General features: G+C 37.9%; 2 protein-coding genes across 5 annotated transcripts in view; one reads left to right on the forward strand and one right to left on the reverse strand.

Moving 5' to 3' along the window:
• WASF1 (WASP family member 1) overlaps window positions 1–15643 on the reverse strand; it is a 73563-nt gene extending 57920 nt beyond the window's left edge. For 2 of the 4 annotated variants that reach the window (XM_077999282.1, XM_015137589.3), the window contains exon 1: window positions 15440–15643. The gene's annotated coding sequence lies outside the window, so the exon portion shown is untranslated. Of the gene's footprint in view, window positions 1–15412 lie in introns of all 4 variants that reach the window. The other 2 variants (XM_015137590.3, XM_015137587.3) reach the window with 1 other exon arrangement.
• A 756-nt stretch (window positions 15644–16399) lies between these two features.
• Window positions 16400–18551, forward strand: part of CDC40 (cell division cycle 40) — a 49189-nt gene continuing 47037 nt past the window's right edge. The window contains 1 exon segment of the mRNA NM_001261343.1: window positions 16400–16606. Coding sequence (NP_001248272.1) covers window positions 16418–16606 — 189 coding nt within the window. The 5' untranslated portion in view covers window positions 16400–16417.

The raw sequence follows: 18551 nt of genomic DNA on the forward strand, positions 1-18551 counted from the left end.
AATTTTAATTCATGTGTATCTTACCACAATTTTTTAAATGTCATAAGAGAGTTCTAGCAACATTAGTAACTAAGGTATTCTATTCAGATGTCTGTCGCCTTTCTATTTTTTCTCAAACTACCTACCTGACCTTTCGCCTCTCCTTTGAATTCATCTATTTTATAAACATGATCATTTAAGAATGTATTCCCTTCAAAGCAATACTTTTTCTTTTTTTATAATATATTGTTATATAAAGCAATACTTTTTCTAACTACTTCCTTCTGACATGGATCTTCTATACCAGTGATAATGCAAAAGGTGGTCCTTAAACCAGCATCAGCAGCATCAACATCACCTAGGAACTTGTAAGAATTGTGTATTTTGGTACCACCCCTGATCTTCTGAATCAGAACCTACTTTTTAACAAGATGCACGATAAAGTCTGAGTACAAGGTTCTAGAAGCCTTAGTTCTCGTGCACCTTTCTAACTCCCTTTATGTTCCTGGCAAGATGCATGAATTCCAGGAATAAAAGAAGCTAAGCACAATGAAAGTCAAATAGATAGGTACAGTTTTTATAAAAGGAGAAGGGGTAAAAATGCAGTAGTGCAAAGTTAAATTTTAAAGATGTCAAGGATATAGATGGGAAAAGAGAATCATTCATGAAAAAATCGGTGATACTGCAAGCCAAAATATGATAAGCCATTTATTCTACATTATTTAGGGAATAAAGGAAATGGGAAAGCAGATGAATGCTTATGAAAAAGAAACAGTGTCTTCGATCAGGAAACCAGGGAGAAAGAAGACTAAGAAGAGAGTTAACCCCCCCCCCCAAAAAAAAAAAAAAACCCCTACAATAATTCTCCTAATCTGAGTTCTCATTTTGACCAAAATATTTCTGAACTCTTTTACCCTGAAAAGATTTTAAATGTTTTAAAAAATCAGTGGTATTTCCCAAATTACATTTACACACCAAAGTATAGTCTTTACAAAGACTATCCTGAAGACAATGAGAACAGTTAGCGTACTCATTTTATAGAAAGCAGGGCTCAAAAAATGACCAGGGATACCAGAAAGTTAACATGAAATGAAAGGTCTTTCAGTTTTAGTGTTACATTCATTTAAATAATAAGCTAATATTGGTATTTTATACTGTAGCAACGGATGACAATTTTTTATTTACTCTGTCCTCAAGCAAAAATATTGCTAGTTGTATTTAATCTGTAAAATTTAGCAGAGTAGACAAAATAGCAGTTAAAGGTAGACAAAATAGCAGTTAGGAGTACAGAGTCTGACCACAGAGCAGATGGGTTTGAATCTTGGCTCTGCCATTTACAAACTGTGCAAAGAACCTTAACTTCTCCATCCCTCTGTAGCTAGTCCTGCCTTCTTTGGCCGGCTGTTTATGAAGATCAAATAAGATACAATGATTAGCATAAAGCCTGGCACATAGCACACAAAACTCAAAAACATTTTTTTTGTGTGTGAAAAAATTTTTTAAGTATTTCTTAAAGCAGAATCTTCCAAGGATAAATGGCTACCCTATCTTAAAATAACTGGAGTTGCAGTCATGAGTTACAGTCAGTGATGGACTACATATATGATGGTAGTCGCATAATGTTCTAAGGGAACTAAAAAAAAATTCCTATCACCTGGTAACACTGTAGCCATCACACGATGTTAGCCATCATAGGTAAGGCAGCCATCTCACATATTTGTGGTGATACTGAAAAAAAAACCCTACTGTGCTGCCAGTTACATAAAAGTATAGTTACATAATACTTGATAATGAGAATAAACTACTACATTACTGGTTTATGTATCTACTATCCTATACTTTTTATCATTATTTTACACTGTACTCCTTCTACTTACATATTTTTTTATTTTACAAAGTTAGAAAGAGCCTCAGGCAGCTCTTTCAGAAGGTATTCCAGAAGGCATTGTTATCATAGGAGATGACAGCTCCATGCCGGTTACTGCCTCTGAAGGCCTTCTAGTGGGACAAGATGTGGAGGTGGAAGACAGTAGTATCAATTATTCTGACCCTGTGTAGGCCTAGGATAAGGTGTGTGTTTCAGTATTAGTTTTTAACCAAAAAAAGCTTTAAAAATTTTAAAAATAAAAAAGGCTTATAGAATATAAAGAAAGAAAATATTTTTGTACAGCTGTACAGTCTGTGTTTTAAGCTGCCATTACAAGAGTCACAAAGTTAAAAAATTAAACATTTCTATAGCAAAAATGTTACAGTAAGTTAAGGTTATTACTGAAATTTTTATAATAAATTTAGTGTAACCTAAGTATACAGTGTTTATAACAACTACAGTCACATACAGTAATGTCCTAGGCCTTCCCATTCATTCACCACTCACTCAGAGTCACCCAGAGCAACTTCCAGTCCTGTAAGCTCCATTCATAGTAAGTGCCTTACACAGGTGTACCATTTTTAATCTCTTATATTAATACCACATACTTACTGTACCTTTTCTATATTTAGATGTTTAATGTCTTCATAAATACTATTGTGTTACAACTGCCTACATTATTCAGTACAGTAACACGCTGTACAGGTTTGTAGCTTAGGAGCAATAGGCTCTACCATGTACCCTAGGTGTGTAGCAGGCTATACAATCTAGAATTGTGTAAGTACAGTCTATGATGTTCACACAATGACAAAATTGCCTAACAATTTCTCAGAACGTATCCTTGTCATCAAGCAACACATGACTGTATTGCATACTATATGCAGACTACATGATTCCATACATATAAAATTTTAGAAAATGCAAACTAACCTACAGTGACAGAAAGTAGATTAGTCATTGCTTAGGGAAGGGGTGAGGGTTTGTAGACGCAGAAGGGAGAGGTAGGATGCAGGGATTATAAAAGTAACTAGGAAACTTTTGGGGGTTCATTATTTTGATGTCATGATAGAGTGTATGCATAAATCCAAACTCATCCAATTGTACAGTTTATTACATGTCAACTGTATTTCAGTAAAGCTTTCAAAAATCCATTTAATCAAATAGCATTAACTATTCCAACTAAAGACAATAATCACATACTATAAAATGCTTATTTGCTATGGCCTAGTCACAAAAAATAACTGATTTAAACTTAGTAATATTAGACATAAGCTTTAAAATATGTAAAAGAGTACAGTGCACATCAATAAAGATAATCTACAACTATAAAACAATAGATGAATTGCGTTATTAGGCATTTGTAATTTGTCTATGTCAAAGTCAAAAATTTCTCCACAGAAACCATTTCACCCAGTGGCAAAGTTCTAGGCCAGTTCCCAAATCCTATTTAAGCAATATGAATTAATTATCCTTCCTTTCTTCTGTATCATCATTTTTCCCTCTTCTGAATCACTTCCACTGGCATAGAGACACGCTATAATTTCACCCATCTTAAAAAAAAAAAAAAAAAAAAAGCAACCACCACCAACAACAAAAACTTCTCTTGGTCCCACTTCTCCCTCCAGCCACTCCTCTCCCAATTTCTGTTCTCCTTTATGGCAAAATTTCTTGAACGAGTTATCTGATTTCTCTCTTCCAATTCTCACTAAAATCTGTCCTGTTCAGGCTTTCATTCCCCGCACTGTGCCAAACCATCTCACCACGGTCAGTTATCTGCTATAGCCAACGGCTAATTCTCAGACCTCTTCTCACTCAAACTATTAACAGCATCTGATACAACTCGACTGCGTTTCACTCCTTTAAACACCTGCTTAAGTTGACTTCCAGGGTACCTCAAGTTCTTGGCTTTTCTCCCACCTCCTTCTCAGTCTCCTTTGCTAGTGCATCCTTTTCTTTATCTTCTGTACCTCTAATTCTTTGAGGACTCCAGGACTTAGTCCTTGTACCTTTTCTCTTATTTTTATCCAAACTCACTCCATTAGTAATCTCATTCATATTATGTTTTCTTAAGATGAGCTACATCTATAACTTACATGTTTCACCATAACCCTCAAATAAGGTCAACTATAGATAATTCTACTAATATTTGGTGAGGCAGCTACAAATGAAAAACAAATTCAAATAGAAACAACATAATTAAAAATAAGTGACTTAATTTTCAATAAATCATCACCATCTTTCTGTAGTTTAAGTTCAATATTATTGGTATAGTCACTTAAAATTCAAAATAATAAAGCTAAGTTGATGATAACCAAAACAAATATTTGTTTATTCTAGTCACTGATTACACTGGAAACATTTACATACCACACTGATTATTTAATGAAAAATGTAAATCATGATCTCGTCTACGGTCCTATTTCCCTAGTCTTAAAATTTAACAGTAGCATCTTACATTAATATAGACTTGTTCCAAAAGCCCTTTTACAACAATTATCTCTTATACCTCAAAGATTTCATTAGAATAGTAAAATAAATACTATTTTCACTGCACTTTCTGTTCCTAACATGACCTCTCACATAACCATTAATAATGAGTGAATTTAATGAATTTAATTAAAATTGTTGAGGAACTCATAAATCCATCCCTACTATACGAAATACATATTGAAATTCATGTTTAACTGATAAGAAGTCATTAATGTCATCTTTCTGTACTTAGTACAGCATTATCAAAAAATTTACATTTTCTTGTGAATGCTAATGAATGAAATTAAGTTCTGTATGTACAAATCCACTGAAAGACATGCTCTATTTCATTTCCTTCTGTGATAGTGAAAATGGTGATTTTTATGATGTTAACACTATCTACTGTATATAAGGCATGCAGTTGTGCACTGCCTCTATCACAATAAAAAAGACTTGTTTTTGCAAGCAAGAAGAATACATTTTAAAATACAGGAATCAGTAGTAACACATAACCTACTTCATCCCTCTAAGATTCTCACTTCAAATGATGTGGCTTTACTACTTGCCAAGCCTAGAGCAACTGTTAGAAGTATACAGACAAGAGCAAGGCTTTAAAAACTGAACCCCATCTCTCGAGGGCTCCACTGCCAGTACTTCCAGTCCTGAGGAGTAGCACCTTTCCTTCTACTACTAAGCACATCAAGTGTCTGTGCACAGACTCTTTTAATAGTTCTACCTATGAGATCTCCATCTCCGAAGTGTCTCTTTCTGACATAAATATTCTACCCTATCCATTCATTGCCTCGTTATTATAAAACAACTTTGTCCTTACCAAGTTCCTGCAACCGTCATTCTCCTCTGCTTTCAAAACCATCAACACACTTTTTCTTTGCTTCCCTTCCTACTCACTAGCATCTGGCATTCCTCTTCGGAGATCTGGCCAGACCACAAGGCCTTATCCCCTGTCCCAAGAGAACAGTCATATTAAGAATGCAACACATTATATCCTTTGATCACACCTTCAGCATCCTCTTCTGTCTCTCCTTTTTCTTTCCACTCAATGTTAGGAGTCAACAGTTTTGTTATACCTAGTTCTTTCTACACTTTCTCCTCATCATCCATCATTGCCAGATCTTTAACCATTAAGGGTTCTAAATTACTTACACAAACTTATACAATCAACCATAACAGTCCTGACAATATACAGTCCTGTGCTATCAGTCTGCCAGATAGCTCCACAGGGACATCTCACTAATTCAAATTCAAAATATCCAAAATCAAATTCATTATCCATCATTCCCCACTCTCCCCAAAAAGGAAACCTACTCATTGTTTGGGCTTCTCTATTTCTAGTAACAGCACCCAATCACTTAAGAATTGAGATCATCTTTAAATTAAAGCAAAGTACTGGATTCTCCATTAATTGGTTCAGTCAACTTTCAAATGTATGCAAATTGCTGGTAAAATAGTTGCATCTCATCAAAAGGACACAATATAGCCATTTTCATTCAACTCCTTTGATGGTACACAAATCTGATACACTGCACACGACTTGAACTCTGAAATCAGTCCCCAACACTCACCTGCAGTATTGTGACCTAACAAGTAAATCAAAATAATTCAATTTTTTCATTACATCTAGAGGAAGCTTAAGGGGTAAGCCCAAGGCAGTTAAATTTTAGTGACTATTGTAAAAAAATTCTGTAGTGGTCTATATTTAAAACTTAGTTCCCACCACAAATAATGAGAATCATACTTCTTCACAGGGTTGTCGTGAGGATTAAATCACATACATAAGATATTTAGTACAATGCCTAGCATATACAGGTGCTCAAAATTTTTCCAAAATTAAGAAACCAAACAGCAAATCCATGAAGCTCAGAGAGCATCAAGCAGGATAAATACCAGAAAATCTACACGTAGGCATGTGATGTTCAAACTGCAGAAAACCAAAGACAAAGAAAAATTCTGAAAGACAGAGAAAAACCACTTTACCTATAGAGGGATAGTGATAAAAATTAAATTGGACTTCTCCTCAGTAATCATACAAAAAGAGAGGCAAACTAGGACAACCACTTACAAAACATTTTAAAAAGAAAGAAGTATAATTGATATGCTAAGAGAGGACAGAAAAGGAAACCATACAAAGTGCTCAATTAAAGTCAGAGAAAGCAGAAAAAGAGAGGACATTTTTGGGGGGTGGAGGGGGTGAAACAGAGGTTCCTTCCATCACTCAGACCGGAGTATAGTGCACAATCTTGGCTCACTGCAAACTCCGCCTCCCAGGCTCAAGTGATCCTCCTACCTCAGCCTCCCAAGTAGCTGGGACTACAGGTGCATGCCACCACACCTGGCTAATTTTTGTATTTTTTTGTAGAGACAGGGTTTCACCATGTTGCCCAGGCTGGTCTCAAACTCCTGGGCTCAAGTGACTGGCCTGACTCAGCCTCCTAAAGTGTTGGGATTACAGGTGTGAGCCACCAGCCCAGCCAACTTATTCTTTTTAATGAAACAAAGAACAAGTGCAATGAATAAAAAACAGTTGCAAATACATTAGATTTTAATACAATTATATCAATAATCACTTTAAATGTGAATGGTCTAAATATACCAATTAAAAGGTAAGAGACAGAGTAGATTAAAAAAAAAAAGAACTAACTATATATTGTATATAGGAAACCCACTTTAAATATAGAAATAGATTAAAAGTAAAGAAATGGAGAAAGATATACCATGCTAACATGAATCAAAACAAATCTGAAGTAGCTGTATCAATTTGAGACAAAGTAGGTTTCTGAGCAAGGGAAATTAACAGGGATAAAGAAAGGCATTGCATTCTGACAAAGGGGCAAATTCTCCAAGACCTAACAATTCTTAATGTATATGCACCTAACAGAGCATCAAAATGTGGAGCAAAAAACTGATAAAACTACCAGGGGAAACATGAACTCATGATCACAACTGGAGATATCAACATTCTTCTATCGGTAATTAACTGAAAGGCAAAAAATCAGTAACAATACAGTTGAACTAACCACCACCAATCAACTGGATCTAACTGCTATTTATATAGTACTTCAACCAACAACAACAGAATACACGTTATTCTCAAGCTCACATAAGTCATTCACTGAGACAGACTATATTCTGGGCCATAAAACACACCTGAAAAAATTTAAAAGAACAGAACTAACAGAGTATATGCTCTCAGATCACAATGCAATTAAACTAGAAAGCAATCTCAGAAAGATAGACGGGAAAATCTCAAAACATTTGGAGATTAAACATCACACTTCTAAATAACACATGGTTCAAAGTCTCAAGAGAAATTTCTTAATACTTTGCATTAAGTGAAAATGAAAATACAATCTATCAAAATGTGTGGGATGCATGAAAAGCAGTGCTTGGAATTTATGGCACCAAGTGTATATACAGATGGTCCACAGTTTATGATGGGAATACATCCCAATAAACCTGTTTTAAGTTGAAAATATCATGAAGTCTGTATTAGAAAACTGAAAGGATCTATAAAACCATAAAAACCCTAGAAGAAAACCTAGGCAATACCATTCAGGACATAGGCATGGGCAAGGACTTCATGACTAAAACATCAAAAGCAATGGCAACAAAAGCCAAAATTGACAAATGGGTTCTAATTAAACTAAAGAGCTTCTGCACGGCAAAAGAAACTACCACGAGAGTGAACAGGTAACCTACAGCATGGGAGAAAATATTTGCAATCTACCCTTCTGACAAAGGGCTAATATCCAGAATCTACAAATAACTCAAACAAATTTACAAGAAAAAAACAACTCCATCAAAAAGTGGGCAAAGGATATGAACAGACACTTCTCAAAAGAAGACATTTCTGCAGCCAATGGACACATGAAAAAATGCTCATCATCACTGGTCATCAGGGAAATGCAAATCAAAACCACAATGAGATACCATCTCACACCAGTTAGAATGGCAATCATTAAAAAGTCAGGAAACAACAGGTGCTGGAGAGGATGTAGAGAAATAGGAACGCTTTTACAGGTTGGTGGGAGTGTAAATTAGTTCAACCACTGTGGAAGACAGTGTGGCGATTCCTCAAGGATCTAGAACTAGAATTACCATTTGACCCAGCGATCCCATTACTGGGTATATACCCAAAGGATTACAAACCATGCTACTATAAAGACAAAAGGAAACGTATATTTATTGTGGCACTATTCACAATAGCAAAGACTTGGAACTAACCCAAATGTCCATCAATGATAGATTGGATTAAGAAACTGTGGCACATATACACCATGGAATAATTAAGGCAGAAATCTATGAAATTGAAAACAGGAAATAAAGAGAAAAAAAATCAATGAAACTAAATGAAGATTCTTTGAAAATAACAAAATTGATAAATTTGTAGTCATGTATTATGATGTACCACACAGGGCTTTTATTCTGGTTTTAAAAAAATGAGTGCTATCATTCAAAATAGCAAAGATACGGAATTAACCTAAGTGTCCATCGATGAATGATTAAAGAAAATTTAAATACAAATAATGGAATACTACTCAGCCATTAAAAAGAATGAAATCATCTCTTTTGCAGCAACATGGATGGAACCAGAGACCATTATCTAAAGTGAACTAACTCAGAAACAGAAAGTCTAATACCATATGTTCTCACCTATAAGTGGGAGCTAAATAATTTGTATACATGGACATAAAGAGTGGAATAATAGACAATGGAGACTCTGAAGAGTGGAAGGATAGAGGGATGAGAAATTACTTAATGAGTACAATGTACACTATACTAAAAAGCCCAGGCTTTGCCCCTATGCAATATATCCATGTAGCTTGTACCCTCTAAATCTATAAAAATAATTTTAAGAAATGAGTGCTAGTCTTCATCCTCGACTATAATATAAAATGCTTCACTGTTCCTCCCTTTTCATTTAACCTTTCCACAATTCTCTGGCATAACCTCTAGCTCATGTATGAAAATTCAGAAAAATAAGACAAGAGATGTCCCCATTAAAATGACTAGAAAACAAGCTTACTTTTGTAGCATAAGGTGAAAACATAAGAGACTTGATATTTTCTGGTAAATGAATCAAACAAGTTAATCCATGCCCTGATACCATAAGCTTTTCTTCTTTTCAAATAAGTTAGTCAATGTAACTTTATTGAAGTACACCTGGCTAGGGGTTAGGAATAAAGAATGGCTAGATGCTGGATTAACTATTATCAAGCACACCAAATTAAAACAAACAAACAAACAAAAAAAAAACTTTGCTGTCATCATCATCCAATAGATGTCACCACACCTGAAATCCACCTCCTTAGAATTCCTTTAGGACCTTTAGTTTAAGAAATGGTACCTTTGCAGCATAAGGGAGTAGGGAAAAAATGGGACTTTGAAATCACACATATCTGTGTTCAAATTCCATCTCCGTTTCTATTAGCCATGTGACCTTGAGCAAATTACTTGATCTATGAGAGGACTCAGTTTGCTGGCTGACAAGTACCACAAATACAATTCTAACAGTTTATGCAAAAAGGAGGACTTATGACAAAGATAACTAGGATGTCTCTGGAACCCAATCTCAGGACCATGGACAAAGGAACTCGAATACAGTCAGGACTCTGTGCATCTGCTTCTTTGCACTCTTTGTTCTAGAAGCCCCAGCTTATCTAGCTCACAGGGCAAGAAACAAGGCCATTAACAGTTCCAGAGTTTTGTATCTCACAGCTTCAGCAATTGAAGAGAAAACAAATTATTCAACCTCTGGGCATGGAGGATCCAGGATAAGTTCTGAGTGACTTGGCTTAGTGCAAGTGTCTAAAATCAGGCCAATAAACCACAGAAATGAACAGAATTGTGATTGGTCTCTCTGGCACCTTCCAAGCCAAAGTGATCTTTATAAAAGATAGATCTGATCCAGTAATTAACCTGATTAAAACTCTTCATGGCCTTCCCCAAGAGACTTAAAATCCTTAACTTTGTTAAACCAAGCCTCATGTAGGCCCTCTGCATAGTCTGGCTTCTGTTTACCTCCGCAACCTCCTATCAAGTCACAATCCCTCTTACACTAAGCTTTAACTGTTTCATCTGTTCTTTGCATTCTCTTCCTTTTCCACCTAGCTAACTTCCACTAATCTTGCCTCCAAGAAGCCTCCCCTAACTCCCAATGTAAATCCAGTTCCCTCTTCTTTTCCTTTATAGCATTCACCAAAATTTCTAAGTACAAATGTTTTGTTCCACACCTGTTTTTTACTATACTGTTAACTCCAAGAGAATAGAGACCTATCCTTTTTAGCACCTACTTGGCCCTCAATAATTATGTGCTGATTATGAACTACGAATCATTGGTTTAACAAGGAGGATCCACTAAATGAACCAATTACAAATGAGGGGACGGTAGCAGGCAGGCAGAATTGCTATTATCAAGTTATTAAAACAACTACTCCAACAGTAACTTATCGGTAAAAGGGGAGATAAAGCAGTTCTGAGAGAATCTGGGCTTCTTCTAGGCAGAACAAACAACCTGTTCAATTCAGTTAACCTTTTTCTTCAATTAAATCCTCATAGGGCTATGGTAGCAACTAAACAAGAGAAATAATAAATGTGATAGTACCTATACAGTGTCTTGTACATATAGCAAGCAAACAATGTTACTTCTTTTCCTTTTGGACCATGTTACACATTATTTTTTAATATCACTGATCTCCAAATAAGGAGTTAATAAAAAAACCTATTAAATACTCCAATGCATATGACAAAAATAGCTGTGTTTTTTTTACCTCTTCCCTCACAGCACCCTGATCTTTCCACCTAGGAAGAGAATGACTTCTCTTTTATGCTGTAGTAATTGCATACAATCAAAATCCATTCCATTTAGCTTAAACCAAAAACAGGCACTAGGAACACAAAAATGAAGCAAAACAAAACAACCAAACACTAACAACAAAACCGTCCTCAAGGAGTTCATAGATTCACTTTCTCAATCTGCCTTCAGTCCCATGACATCCATACCAAAGCTTCACTGCACCTCAGGTAAGGCTGCTACAAATACAAGGTGCCCCATACTTCATGGGGCAATAACCCATCTTTGTATCTTCATACTCCCACTTCATCACCTCATTCCATTTTTTCCTTTAAAAAATTCTATGGAGATTCACTGGATATGATCATTCTCCAAAGTATGAATAAAATCTACCCTGGCTTTACTAATAGCTCAAAATAAGGAAACAAAGGAAACAATCCAAAAGAAAAATCCTGTTTTTTGACAGTGCTGGGAGTTTATTTTAAATAAACTTGGAATTTTATTTGTAGCTAAAACACACCTCAGAAGTCATCGACATCTACCTTTTCATTTTATAATCAAATATCTTGAGAAGTAAAGTCACACAGAAGACTGCATTTCCTTCTAATTTCTGTCATGCCCTAACTTCTCGTCCCAGATAATGTAAGGCTATGCCACTCACTGAACTGAGAAACAGCCTCCTCTTCAAGTCCACTGGGTGAAAGAGAACAAGTTCCTAATGTTGTCATGTCTAACATGAGAGTTACAGATCCTAGCATTTCAAGGTAGATCTGAAACTTATTTTTCCCATAGAAAGACTGTCATACAAATTATTATAGGTATTTGAATATACTTATGCTAATTATTAACATAATTTTATGATTTTTTTAGTATTAACATAATCTTGTAATTCAGGTATTTTATTATTTAAGTAGTGGGCTGTCTGTGACTCTAACCACTAAGCATACCGTTTCTGAGAAAATAAGACCCAAGTTCCAAACCATTTTACAAGTTGTAAAATATAATCAATCATGTAGTAAGTTAGAACTACCAATTCACAAAATTATAAGCTGAATGTGATAAACTAAAAACACAAGATTCTTAATTTTATAAAAAGTTCCACCTCAGGGGTCATTTATTTTTAACAACTAGGTACCCAGGCATTTAGCACAGGATTTAATTTACATATATCTTTGTATTACTATTTCACTAGAAAAGTTAAGTCACAAAGAATCAAACACACTTCTATCTAGTGTAGGGAAAACAAAAAATATGCTGACATACATCTTCATAAAGTGAGCTATAAGAAGAAAATTGTTAATATTTCATAAATCAAAGACTGCTAAGTATCTAGTGCCAATTCAAAAGTGTACAGGTAATGGAATTAGATCTGAACAGGTAAATGGAGTTCAAAGAACCTCCAAATTCATTTTTCTCTTTTCTCCTGAGATAAAGTTATACATTTCATTAATTAAAATGTTTGATAAATCTTTAAAAATGTTTCACTGAGTATATTAATTCAATGGATATTCTTTACACATTCATTTTATTTGTTCAAAAAAGAAAATTGAACCCCTACTATTTGTTAAACACTACACTGACAACTTTGGATTTATGACAATAAGCTGCAGGTCAGTTCCTCTCCTCAAATAACTAAAAAAACCATGACTTTACTGCATTTACCCAAGTGACAGTGACAGCTAAATTTTAATTCAAGAAAACATTATAAAACAATCACTCTCAAAAAAGAAACCATACAATAGTTAACTTTAAACACACTTTAATAGTCTTATCTATATGAAGTTTTCTCACAAAGTAACCAAAAGCACTGTTTTGGTAAAAGTGCTAATAATATAATCTTTTGATAGTAGTCCAATAAGGAAATCACAAGGTACTATGTACTATGATAATGAAAATCAAGTACTTGGAAAGATATTTTAAGTTATTCCTAAAATAAAGCAAAATGTATAATTATAGTCTTGTACAATATATGGATATTTACAAACATGAGTAATAAAGTAACTCTATAGCATACCTTATAAATGATCACGACTAAGCATTTTGGATTGTAACACCTGCAAATTTTTAACAAAAAAGGCCTTAATATTTTTTGACTATATTATTCTTCACTAACTTAATTCAATATTCTTATTATCAAGTCATAATTTTTATTTACTATTAACTATTTTATCTATATGTTTAACTACATGTAGGTATTAACTGTAATAACCTTTATGTCTGCAATTATTTAAAACCACTGATAGATGAGAAACATTTTTCAATTCAGAGGCGTCTCTCTCCAAAGCAAGAATCAATGTTAATCAGCCATTCTAACATGACAAGGAAAATTCTGACATTTTTTCATTGTATTTTTCACAGAAATTTTTTTATCATTCATCAGCTATTTAAATTTTCTTTAAAAGGACTACAAAAACACACCTTTCCTGAATTTATGCACACTATCTACTAAATATTATCTCCATTTACATATAAGGAAATCAAGGCACAAAGGTGTCCATTTTGTAAATTGCAAGGTCATTTCCTAACCAAGCAACTAATCCTACACCATCAACTTATATTATATGTGCGCCACTTCCAAGTGCCATAAAACAATTACCGTACCTTAAAACTGCCTCTGCAATGCTTATATGTGATTCTCTTTTATCAGACGGGTTAATGCAACAAGCGTAAACAAGATGGAAAAGGAAAACTATAAAAATACAACACTTATTTTTGATAGTGAATCATTTATTTTTAAATAATGAGATGTAAACAGTTTTTAACATAAAAATCAAGTAACCAACAGCTGTTTCTTGTATTTTCAAATAAAAATTCATCCTTCAGGTAGATCATGCAAAACTGAAGCCTACTCATACTTGTAGATCAAAGTTAGAAAAAAAAATTGGATTCTAAAACAAATAATTAAATACAAGATATTGCAAAGACAAAAGTGAATAAAAAATAAAATCAGATAAATTAGGGAATGACTGATACGGTGGTTAAAATCCTCACCTTAAATATTAAATTCTTCCATTCAATGGAAGGCAACGATTAGTAATGACATATTCTGTTACTGAAAAACAAATACAAAACTTTTCTTATTCAAAACTTCCGAAATTTTACATCAAATACTTCATTCGAATATTCAATATAAACAAAAATATGTTTCCTAACAGAAACTTAGAGCATAAAGGATAAACTGTTTCAGAGAGTTCAAATTTAGACTGCATTTTTAATCATGATATAGTGCTATGATCAGAAAAATGAATGTTACCTACCACGCAAGTTTAAATTTAAGAACATTAGACGGATTGAATAACCCATAAGTCAATTACATCAATTAGTGAAAAGAAAAAAGACCTTAGCTAACCGTGAATCTAACACCAAAGAAAAAATTTAGGTCGAATCCACCGCACACATTATACAGAAAAGAAAATGATTAGAGTAAGTCATATTTAAGCACCTAGTCTAGCTGGGGATCAATTAATTAATCGGTTATAGGGCAGGTCGTGTATGTTGAGATAGGATGTGCTTTCTTTCATCGTTATTCCAGTTCATCATCCGCAAGTGCAAGAGAAGGTGTCAGAGTACCGAAGCTAGGGGGCATGCTGTAGCAAGGGGAAAAGAAAAATGGGAAAGGTGCAATGGATGCTGCATAGTTGAATAATTATCTGGGTGGCACAATGGGCGAGTCCTGCCGACATGAGCGCTGAGTGAGCGGCTCCCTAACTCTGCCCGAGGCAGCCCCCACGAACGGGCACCAGAAGCGACGGCACTGCTTCGCCTACCCTTCCAACCAAGAAAAGGATGCCTGCACTCGCTTTTTTACCGTTATGTCTTTAGACACCGACTCGCGGAGCAAACACGCAAACGCACGAGCCGGCTTTACTAAGCTCCAGGCACGTAGAGCGAGCAGAGGTTTCTCTGTCGCCCGGGGCTACCGCCTCCCCCGGAAAGAGGCACGGGGCGGACCGTGGGCGCGGGTGGGCAGGGAAGCCCGGGCGGTGGCACCTCAGGTGAGACCCGCAGTCTCTCCGGCGAAAGCAGCCCCGGGGCGGTCCCTGCAGCCGAACCCCGGGCGCGCCCGCCGCCGTCTCCCTCTGCACCCAGCCCGGCTGGCGGGTGGGCGGTGGGCGCTCGGGAAACCCGCGGATGGGGGTGGGGGCCGGGGCGGGGGAGGCGCGCCCATCCATCCCCGTCACCTATGCGGGCCACACACCCCTCGGTCTGCTCCGGCCGGTGAGGAAGAGTTCCTCTCCCAGCACCCCCTCCCCGAAAAAAGCAATTCCTCAGGGACTCGCGCTCACCGTGAAATCTTGGGGGCTCTCGCTTACCCCTTCTTCATGCTTCGGCAGCGGTCGCCGGTCCCCCTCGGCTCGCGGGACTCCACCTAGGGCTCCCAGGAGGGTCGGGCTCTGGGGCGGAACCCGCTCAGGACAGCGGCCGAGGCGCCAGGCCACTGGGAACGCCGCCTGGGGCGCCCACCGGCCGCCGGACCCACCGTGTGCTCGACGCGCGAGTGAACAACACCGCGAGCTGCCGCTCCCCCCGCCCCCTCCCCGCGCGAGACGCTCCACAACCGGACGCAGGGACCCGCGCCAGAAGCAGGGGGGACCGCGGGACTCTCTCCGGCTATGGTCCCATCCTTGCCCCGTGCCCCAGGAGCTATTCCCGGCCAGTCAGAGGTCTCAAAACTTCAGATTCTCACTTTCCTCTTCACCCTCGAGTGCCCAGGTGCAGTCGAGGTGGGAAACCCAGCCTCGGCCCACTCCTCCATCGGTGGGGCCGAAGCTCGCTCTTCCCCCCTTTCCTGAGGTTCTGTGGTATTGCCCAATCCTCAGTTTGGGGGAGGGGGACGGAGAGAACAGTGCTTGGCTAGGGAATGAGGGAAGATGACAGCCAATTGAATGGAACATCCATTCGGGGGCGGGGTCAAGGAGGGACCCGCCCCCGTCCCGCCCCCTCGTTCCAAACTACACTTCCCATTGTGCCCTCTGGTGCTTCCTGCCGCGCTGCACGCTGGGAGTGCAGGACCGCGAGGCCTCAAGGTATTTTGGAACTCGTATTCTTTAGTCAACTAGGTCCTGAAAGTTATAAGCTATTATAATTCTCTCTTTTTCCCTAGATAAACTTTTTTAAGCTCTCATTTCGACAGTAGTTATTCTAATAATAATTAGCTTGTTGTTTTAAAATGTAAGAAATTATTTCTTAGCAAAGAAAGTTAATGATGTGTTCCATGGCAATCTGTCAGGACCTGGGAGCCTCCTCTTCTTCCGCCCTGACAGGGTCCCCGCAGAAGATTTGTTGCCGTCATGTCGGCTGCGATTGCAGCTCTGGCCGCTTCCTACGGTTCGGGTTCAGGGTCCGAATCGGACTCGGACAGTGAGAGCAGTCGATGTCCGCTGCCAGCCGCCGACTCCCTCATGCACTTGACTAAATCGCCTTCAGCCAAGCCGTCTCTAGCAGTGGCAGTGGACTCGGCTCCGGAGGTGGCAGTTAAGGTAAGCACCTTTGCTACTGATGCGGTGTGGGAATTGTTGGCTTCAGCTCCAAAACTGCCAGCCGCTTGTTAGGTCCCGGCTTACCTCATTGCTCAGAGATAAGTTGCTAACGTTTGAATTTCTTCTCCTTCCCACATGCATCCTCGGGAGAAGCAGAATTGGAAGTTCGGAATAGCCCCCCGATGCTCTCTGCCCTTACCTCCCGCCATCAGAAAGCAAGTGGAAAGAGGGGGTGAAATTTGAATTTGTGAATTAGGGACATAGCCTGTAAAGTGCAGATGTAATCTCGGAACATAAATAAAATTAGATCAGGACTTCCCAAACTAGAGTATTGTACCTTCACTTGAAGTGAGCAGTGGCCTCGATTTGTTTTATTTTTGAAAAACTAGGTTCTAATCCTGGCACCACCACTTATGTGAACTTGGGCAAGTTATGCAGCCTCCTCTCTTTCCTCACCTGTACAAGCGGAGATCATTTTCAAAACACCTGTCTACATGAGAAGATGAGTGTGAAAATTGAGTGAAATTACACAAATAAAGCATATAGCACAGAGCCTGGTAACTAGTGAGAGTGCAGTAAATGTTTTATGATTATGTATGTTAATACAGTGAGAAAAAGGCCTTGGATTTGAGAAACAGCTGCATGATCTCAATGGAGGAAGCTGATTCAGGCAAGAGTTTCCAGGCAAAGGTGACAGGCAAGCCTGAGAAGGCAAAGAGCTTAGTGTGTTTGAAGAACTGAGGAAAAGCTGATGTGTCTAGAGCCTGATGAGAGCATCTACCAATTGATAGTGTAGGCCCAGTAGAGCCCGAGGTAGGTGATCAGCTCAAGATGTGAAGATGGGAGGCGGTGTCCAAAAATTCCTTTGTATCATGTCCCCAAGTCTAGTTTAATGACTTAAGGAGTGTTTTACAGATTTTTAACAAGCTGTCTGTGAATTTTACTTTTTAAAAATGGGCATCTGGCATGAAAGAATGCTTAGAATCCTAACTTCCTATCAAAACAAAACTTTCCAAACTTACGCCCCTCCAGTAACCTCCTGAGTCTTCTCCTTTCACAGCTCAGCTTTTTGGAGCTCTCTTTTTGTCTTCATCTCATTTTCTCCTCAACCCGATGCAGTCTGGCCCTACCCTCTTGGGAAACTGTCTGTGAGTGATGTCCCAGGCCTTGCAGTTGTCAGGTTCAGCCATCTGACTTAAATGTCTGCATCAAATGACACTGTTCATTAGTTCCTCTTTCTTGAAACTTTCTCTCCGTTTCGCTTCCATGGGGCTCTACTCAGCATTCTGTTCCAATTATTTTACTCTTTTCAATACTGGTGTTTCCTAGGACTCTGCTCTTGGTCCTCTTTGCATTCCACATATTCTTCCATACCTTCAACCTCAGTCTGTGCTGCCCCTAGCTCAAGGTGAACACCGTGAAATGGTTAGCACAGGCTCTGGAATTAAGACTGTAATTCAAATCCTGCCTCCAGCACTTACCCACCTGGGGACCTTGGATAAGCTGCTTAAATGCTCAGCACCTAATTTTTACTGATCTGTAAAGTAGGAATAACAGTAGTACCGATCTAACAGAATTATAAGAATTGCCATAAAAGATGTAAAGCCCTTTTAACAGTGCCACATGTTTGCTATCCTTTTATTTCCAGTTCTATCCTCCTTGCTAGCTTACAACCTTGAGAGGTATATAAAAATCTCCCACTGTAATTGTACATTTGTTTCTTGCAGGTTGGCACTCAGCCACCTCCAGTTCAGTGTGTTGAAAAATTATTTTCTTTCCCTCAAAATCCATTTCTGTTTTCCCCATTTTGATCTATGATCCCACGATCCACCCACTAGTTCAAGCCAAGAACAAAGGAGGTATCCTTTTCTCTTCCTTCTTCCTCAGCCCCTGAAGCTAGTCATTCAATTGATTCTAACATTTCTGTTTCATTAATTTATCTCAT

The sequence above is a fragment of the Macaca mulatta genome, chromosome 4, assembly GCF_049350105.2.
Source record: "Macaca mulatta isolate MMU2019108-1 chromosome 4, T2T-MMU8v2.0, whole genome shotgun sequence".
Lineage (NCBI taxonomy): Eukaryota > Metazoa > Chordata > Mammalia > Primates > Cercopithecidae > Macaca > Macaca mulatta.